The 9221-nt window shown below is 26.0% G+C and overlaps 1 protein-coding gene across 1 annotated transcript; it reads left to right on the top strand.

Annotated features, from left to right (window-relative positions):
* The first annotated feature begins 553 nt into the window (after window positions 1–553).
* LOC133784067 (vicianin hydrolase-like) lies at window positions 554–8712 on the top strand. Its single transcript, XM_062223592.1, has 13 exons — window positions 554–732; window positions 844–913; window positions 4768–4832; window positions 4979–5054; window positions 5873–5950; window positions 6247–6334; window positions 6429–6681; window positions 6813–6928; window positions 7049–7266; window positions 7554–7585; window positions 7739–7841; window positions 8156–8267; window positions 8375–8712. Exons 1-13 carry the CDS (start codon window positions 574–576, stop codon window positions 8541–8543), a joined length of 1539 nt encoding a protein of 512 aa, XP_062079576.1. The 5' UTR covers window positions 554–573; the 3' UTR covers window positions 8544–8712.
* The last annotated feature ends 509 nt before the right edge of the window (window positions 8713–9221 follow it).

Here is a 9221-nt window from a genome sequence, read left to right as displayed (position 1 = left end):
TAAAATAAAAAAAAAGTGTAATATAAAATCTATACATTATTAGGTAATATTTGAGAGTTACAAATTTGTAACTCTAAAATATATTACATTTGAGCACACATGTGTTAAATTTTGTAACTCTCTCAATTATATGTTACAATGTATAACAAATCATATTTTATAACATTATTTAATCTAATATTATATTATATGAAATAATATAAGATGTTTCACCATCAATGACATCGATCGAGAAGGGCTTGATATAATCAAAGTACTCATCACTAGCTTCAGTCAATTCTATTGACCGATCGATGCTTCGTGCAACCACGCCACACCAAAAGATTAATGAGCAATATATACGCATAAAGATATAATTAAGGATAAAACAATTTTAAAGGTCTCCTTAATTATAATGAGATGAAAACAAATATCTAAAAAAATCTTACAAACATTAAAATATGTTTTATTCGGTGGTGATCCCAGCTAGCAACGTAACTACGCGTCTATGGATTTTGTATTTAAGGGAGTACAGAGTTATAGTTGAAGAGAGGCAAATTGAGGGAGCCATAGCCATAGCCATAGCTAGCAAGCATGGCATTTGCTCTAATTTTCTTCATTGTCTTCTCCTTGGCTTTCTCTGAAGCCACTTCTTCTTCTTCGTCTACAAAACCTGTTCCTTATTCCCAACCTCTAAATAAAACCAGTTTTCCAAAAAGCTTCCTTTTTGGAGCTGGTACTGCTGCTTATCAGGTATTTATATGTGTATACATATTTGTATTTTTACTACTTCAATTTACACGTATATACCATGATCTTCAGTCCTTTTATTATTTTCGTTTAAAATAATTTTGTCATGTTCAGTCTGAAGGGGCATCATTTTTAGATGGAAAGGGACCAAATATATGGGATGCTTTTACTCGCCAACATCCAGGTCTCTCTCTTTTGTTCCAATCACCATAATACTAACTATATTTCACCCTACAAATCTATCCTTTGACAGAAATATATGAATATTTATACCTATTGATTAATATTTATTTAGAATAACAGTGCGCCTTGAACAAACTTGAGGCAGATCTCTCATCAAATTCAATATAGATACATTCTTATATATTTATATTTATACTAGAAGTAATAGAAGTAATGCACAATACATTTTTGTTTAGTTTTATTTATAAAATTTATTAATTATATGTATTATATTTGTATCATTGTTACATAAATTTTAAATAAATAAATAATATAATATATAAAAGAATGACATAAATATATTAAATAAAAAATTAAACCAAAAAATTATTTATAAATTTATAAATATATATATATAATATGATAATTTTTTAAATATAAATTATAATTTTTTAATTAAAATTAAGATTATATATTATATATATTATTATAATAATATTTTACAATATTTAAATTTATATTAACATAAGTATTAAATATTTAGTCAGTCTTATATTAAATATTACTATAATAATAATATTTTATAATATTTGTATTCATTTATATTAATATAATTAATAAAAATTAAAATTATATATTATTATAATAATATTTTATAATATTTAAATTTATATTAATATAATTAATTATTAAATATCTAGTATTATATTATATATTATTATAATAATAATTTTTCCTATTATTTAAAATTTGAATTTATATTAATATAATTAATAAATATTTATTTTTAATTAATTTTAAAAATATAATCTGTTAAATATTTAGAATATTTTATTAAATTTGACAAAATAAAACTTTAAAACAACAAATTTCATAATCTACATACTTGAAGAAGAGATATATATTATATCATACTCTAACTTATTGAACAGAGATGTATGTATATATATATATATATATATATATATATTGTCATGATTTAGTACAAGTCATTTGCGTAGTATTTTATTTATGTTAAAAAAGGGATCTTTGTACGTATAGTTAGTTTATTTCTACATCTATCTTATTTCGGCCATATAACATATAATTGATTAGTTTATATATCAGCGGCAAATCATCTAAATTTAAAATGAGCGTGGAATATTTTTCCGCTGTAAAATTATATGGAGACGAAATATCTGTCACTAATTTCATAATATATTTATTTTTTGTTTATTATTTAAATTAGTCTATTTCCTTAATTACTATAGTAATTAATAAGGAATCCTTTTTCAATTCTCACGAATTTTAGTGTCCAAATAACAAATAACTGAATATATGTGTTTTCTACGTTTTGAAAGCTATACTAGAATTACTGAAAAAAAAGCTATACTAGAACTTACAAATATTTATAAATAATGCTTGGATAATTGCTAGTTTTAATGGACAAGTTTTTTTAATATATATATATATATGTATATATATATATTTATGGGGAAATTTTTAGGTATAGGAGAATCATTTCGGCACATGAGAAAAATATAATTCAATTTTTTTCACATGAGATTGTACTTTATAATTATAGCAGACAACTCTTCAGTTTTTAAAAAATTCTGAATAATTTACGGTGTCGAAAACAAAGCTCACACAATCAGTTGCACTTATATTTATATATATATACAATTTATTATTTTGAACTTTGTTTTCAATATTGTAAATTATTCAAAATTGTCTGGAAAATTAGTGGGATGTCTGATCTAATTACAATATACACAATTATATAAAAAACTTTGGGTTATAATACCGAAGAGTTTTTCTAAATTTATATATGTGTTTATTAGAGAATAAATACTAAATTTTGTGAATGAAACTTTTTATTCTTCATACAAATTATATTATATTGTTTTAATTGTTGGAGTCCGGAGTGCCATTTTTTTAATTTAATAAATTAGAGTAAAAAAAATATCTTGAAAAAGAAAGGAAATTGATCTTTTTCTCCTTTGAAAAGGGCAAAAAAAAATTCCTTTCTTAAGTTATTTTATACTAAATAAAAAATTTGGTGTATAAAGTAAAACTTTCAATATTTTTGTTCTTTTTAAAAAATTATGGGAGAACTTTTTTGGGGGCTTGGGGCAAAATAACATTTAATGGGTGTGAACTTAAGTAAATGTCAATGTTTTTAATTTTGAAGTAAAATAACTTAGTCACATTTTTAATATTACATATTACCAAATACGTCATTTAGTAAATTATTATTTTATTCTAAATATTTTAATATTATACTATATGTATATTAGTTTTTATTTTAAAGTTATTTGATTTTTTTCGTTTTTTATGGATTGTTGAATGATGTACCATATTACAAAATACATATATTAAGTTGAAAAATAATATACCAATAAAACTTACAAAATTATTACTAAAAAATGTATATATTATGCTAACAAAATTATGTACTACCATTAAAAGGTATATACCATGATACAAAATTATATACTACCATTATGTATATTAAGATAGAAACTAAATATCATAAAAAAATGATATAACATACCACAAAAGATATATACACTAGTTGGAAAATAATATATCAACAACTCATAAAAAACTTTAAAAAATCAATATAACTTTAAAATAAAAATTAATTAAACAAAATTAATATGCATATATTACTATATTGAAGTCATACGCTCCTAAATAAATAAGAAAGTGATAGAAAATGACAATTTAGGTAATCAACAATGTAAAATGGTCATTTCTCTAAAAAAATTTAAAATAAAAACATTAGCTTCTTGATGTCATTGTTTTGGGTTGTTATCTAAATAATAAATTAATAAAAAAAGCTATACCGAATATTGTGATACTTTGATTATGGAAATGAAATAAAATGATACATGTATAATAAATAAATAAGTATTGATAGCAATTATTTATTATGAGAAAAAAAAAAGTAATTTCCTTGAAATATATGCTGTATATATTTATATTTAAAAATAAATCTCATTAGCCTAAGCATCTCTCTTATGTAGGTTCTATATATTATTATAGATATAGCTATATATAGACTGATTATAATCATGTTTTTAGGCTAGATAATAAAATTATTTAGGTGAAAAGATTTATTTTTTTCTGCACCTTTAGGCAGTATTTTCCATTTTAATCATTTATCATTCAGTTTATTTTGACATATATATATATAGGGAAATTCTCTAATAGAGGTTTCACTTTAAGTTTTATTGGTGAGTTTTTCAGTTTTCTTGACCCGTGAATAATTTTCGACGTGATTTTTTTATGACCGTATATATTGTAACTATTTAGAGCATCCTGTAAATTTTCAGAAAATTCTGAATACTTTACAGTACCGACAACTAAGTTCAAACATGTTATTGCCCGTGTGACTACTTTTTTTTTATACGCATGGAAATCAACATGTTTGAACCTAGTTTTCGATAATGTAAACTATTAGCAATATTCAGAATTTTCTGAATATTTGCAGGATACTCTAAATAGCCACAATATACACGTCATAAAAAAAATCGCGCCAAAATCTGTTCACGGGTAGAGAAACACTGAGAGCCCCACTGAAAGGGCTTAAAGTAAAATCATTGTAGAAAAATTGTCCTCTATATATATCCCAATGCCTTAATAAATTTTAACCTAGAAGAGTTTTTTTAACAAACCCTATAGGAGTGTTTTGTATTATTATTTGGTAAAAATCAATAATGTGACAAATTATTATGTGCGTTAGTTTCTTCACTGATTACACAAATTTATTCAGAAAAATAAAAGAATTTACCGGAATAGGCGACAAATTAATAAACTAGGAATCAAAATTGAAAAAAATGAAAATATAAAGCAGTTTTGCTCTCTTTATTTATATTTAAATTTAATTTACAGAAAAAATTTGGGATCGAAGCAACGGAGACGTAGCTGTGGATTTTTATCATCGTTATAAGGTAAAAGTATTATTTGATCAACGTTTTTTTCTTCTTCTTTTCCTTTTGGTATAGTTTTACTAATCCTAAGAAGTTCTATATATATATATACAGAAACAATGAAAGTCATATATTAATTATATAGTTTGCTAACTACGTATGGAATTTAACAGGAAGACATCAAATTAATGAAGAAAACTGGTTTGGACTCTTTCAGATTTTCCATTTCATGGTCAAGAATATTCCCAAGTAAGTCAGTTCTTCAATGTTTATGTGAATGAATGTGTACTTATATGAATAAACAATATTTTTCTTACAAAGTTTTAGCTTGTTAGGACGTGCCATATTTTTAGGAATGACAACTATTTTCAAATTTATATATACATCATTTGATACACAAATTTGGTGAATACTTAACCATCACATATATGTTGTTTACATAATGTATATTATGGTGTTCTAAACATCTCCTTAATTGATTAGAAATTTGAAAATAAAACTAATTCCGATAATATATTTATGTAAGTAATTTGGGGCTAATATCATTACTAAAAAAAATGAACGAGTACAATAATTCAGATCTTGTGTTTTCTTAATTTTTTTTCTTTGTTGAGCTACCTGCTTTGATAGGACAGATAAAAATAAAATTATCTAATTGGGCAAAATAACACTGACACATAAGTACGGCATTCTCAAAAAAAAAAAAAAAGAGTAGGTAGCATCCAAATACTCCACGAGTTTTTTGCTACCAAAAAAAAGTGCGTTGGTGGAGCACGTTCACTCAGTTATTCAAATAATTATACAGTTTTCAATTTCTGAAAGCAATAAAAAAATTTGTCCTTGTATATAAAATACAAATATAAGCGAATCTGTTTTGTCGGACAATGATTTTAAATTAATAGTAATAAAATCAAGTATCTAATCCCGATACATCACATTTTTTATTTGTGCTGCAGATTCACGTTCAACAACTTTTTCCGTCAACAAAGTTGACGACATTTTCTGTAGTTTTTAAAATGTACAATCATTAATTCTAATCATGTTATTATATTATTATATTATATCAGATGGTACACTCAAAGGAGGGGTTAATCAACTTGGCGTCAAATACTACAATGATCTCATCAACGCGCTTCTAGCGAATGGTAAAAATATAATTATAATATATATATTCTCTTACATTATTGAATATTGATCCTACAATATTATCAACAACAAAAAAATGTAGAAAATATTACTTTAAATCTTGGGCTTTTTGAACCACATTAGATTGGTATAATATAATCAAATTACGTATGGATCTTGAAATCTTGAGCTTTCTACTTTTTGTGTTCGAAAATCATAAATTACATTAATCCGTGTTCAACTTTCATAGCACTAATATAATAGTATAAGAAGGTACAATATTATCATATGATTTTTATAATCAAATTGACTGCAGGAATCAAGCCATTTGTGACATTGTTTCATTTTGACACACCATTAGCACTTGAAAATGGTTACGGCAGTTGGTTGAGCCCTAAGATAGTGTGAGTGTACTAAAATTGTTATTTTTTAATTTTTGTAATGTGCCATATTGCTTCATAAGTTAAAAAATAATGATAATATTTTATTGATAAATAGGAAGGACTTCTCAGACTATGCAGATTTTTGTTTTAAGACATTCGGAGATCGGGTCAAATATTGGGTTACTATGAATGAGCCCAATAGTTTTGCCATGTTTGCTTACAATTATGGCACCTTTGCCCCCGGTCGATGTTCTAAGTACGTTGGTAATTGTACCATGGGTAACTCTGCCACTGAACCCTACATTGTAGCCCATCATTTGCTTCTTTCACATGCCACTGCTGTAAAATTGTATAGACAAAAGTATCAGGTTTGTTCCATTCAAAAACACTTATCATTTTCCTTAATGTTTATTAATTTTAAATAAATTTTGTTGATTTTCCTATTGATTAAATTTTTTTAATAATAATTTAGGAGTAAACTTATTATATATTTTTGCAGCGGTACCAAAAGGGGAAAATAGGGATTACTATAGTTACTCATTGGTTCGAACCAAAACACAAAACAACAGCTGATCAAAGGGCGGCCTCTAGAGCTCTTGATTTCTTATTTGGGTGGTAAGGTTTTAGTCATTATAATTAGCTAGATTGCCATGTGGATGTAAGAAAATGACTTTTTAATTCAAAGTAATATGAATGACTGTTTATAATTTAATAAATTGAAAACAACTGATGTAGGTTTGCTCAACCAGTAACCTTTGGTCATTATCCCCAAAGTATGAGATTAGTAGCCAAAAATAGACTTCCCAAGTTCACCGAAGCAGAGTCAAAGTTACTAAAAGGGTGTATAGATTTTCTTGGATTGAATTATTACACAGCCAATTATGCAGAAAGTGCTCCCTTGACAAGCACTCGCAACCTTAGTTATGTTGGAGATCGACAAGCCACTCTCACTAGTATGCTTCCTTATCTTTAGTTATTAACTATTTAACCACACATTTTTATAAGCTAAGAGTTTTCTAAATCGAAAAAAATGTGATGATAATAACATATTTGTAAAACCACACCTTACTCCACTCATTGTTAATTTATTTTTAACTCAACATTTGATAGAAATTTAATTGATTTTAAATGGCAACCCATAAATCCTAATAAAATTTAGTCAACATCATTCACATATTTTTTAATGTTTTTTTTTTATTTCTTTTTAATAACAAGTTTCTTTGTCACTTTAATCACGCAGCTGACAAAAATGGAATTCCAATTGGGACCCCGGTATTAGCTCTCTCTTTCTCCATATATAGATAATATAATATTATATATGGCATGTTGATGTAGTGGGACTAAATTAATTCAGGAAATGGACATCGTGACAAATTTTTTAATGAAAAAAAATAGATATTGAATATTTTTTATGGTGTCGTGCAGACTGCATTGGGCTGGCTTTTCATATATCCACAGGGAATTCGGAAGCTTCTGCTGCATATAAAGGATCATTACAACAATCCAGAAATTTATATCACTGAAAACGGTACAACATTAATTTTCAATATTTCTTAATATATTATTATTATGGGATAATTAATTATACATCTCAAGATTCCCAACATCAATAATTTAAATGGATCTCCGAAGTGAGCACCATAATACATTGGTTAGAATTAATCAAATACAATTAACCAGTCAGTGAAATTCACGTGAGTCCTACTACAAGACACGATTAATTATTAGAATAACATTTTCTTTTATGAATGTATGAGTGAGTAGATCTATCTATATATATATATCAACTAGTAATTTGTAGTTATCATTATAATAATTAACATCTACCACTGATATGTCCAGGATTGGCTGATGCAAATAACGACACTACTTTGCCTGTTAAAGAAGCTATCAAGGATAGCTTGAGGATAAGATACCTTCATGGACACCTCTCATATCTTGCTCAGGCTATAAGGTTAGTTTGTCAATTTGCATTGTAAATATAATTAGTATATATTTGATTAGAGATGAGACCATATTGACTATTGTTAGTAGTGAGTCTAAAATTTATTATGTTTGCAGGGAAGGTGTTAGAGTGAAAGGATATTATGTTTGGACATTTTGGGACGACTTTGAGTGGGATGCTGGCTATACAGTCCGTTTCGGCATAGCTTACATTGATTTCAAAGACAATTTGAAAAGGCATCTCAAATATTCTGCTTACTGGTTGAAGAGGTTCCTCCTCCACTAAGTATAGATCGGTATTACTATGGATGAGAGAGAGTATAATAAATTATTGTGATCCTGCGGATTTAAGATAGTTAAACAAGTGTGAAATGTTATGCTTAGTTTAACATATGTGTAGATGATTTCTCCACTACACTTGAATAATGTCATTTTTCGATCTTATCAAATAAAGGCAAAAAGGCATACCAATTTGTTAATTTAATGCTAAATACACGTGGATATACGTATTTCATCACGTTTATTATTAATATTTAGTTTAAAAAGTGACATTTTAATTATTTAATTAAATGATGATTAATGACTGTTTTGATCTTATATCAATTTGCATATTCAATTATTATTTCGCATTGGAACACAATCATCATAACAACTATATCAAATATTGTTATACTTAATTTCGAGACGAAGTATTTATTTCGAAATGTAGGCTCCAGAAATGATATGACAAGCTCAGATATATATGGTTATTAGCAATAATATTGCTAATAGTGTTAGTATTAAATAAGAAAAATATCAAAATCATTAATACTACCACTTAGGATCATGTATATATAGATATATTAGAAGTTTTGTAAAAATCTTTAATACTATCACTCAGGATCATGCGTATATAGATATATTAAATAACACATATAAGGAATAGAAATTGCCTCTTGTAGCTCACACCTTAGTCTTCCAAATC

The sequence above is a fragment of the Humulus lupulus genome, chromosome 6 (assembly GCF_963169125.1).
Source record: "Humulus lupulus chromosome 6, drHumLupu1.1, whole genome shotgun sequence".
NCBI lineage: Eukaryota > Viridiplantae > Streptophyta > Magnoliopsida > Rosales > Cannabaceae > Humulus > Humulus lupulus.
The sequence above is the reverse complement of the archived record's forward strand: the minus strand, read 5'-3'. Positions and strand labels throughout refer to the sequence as shown.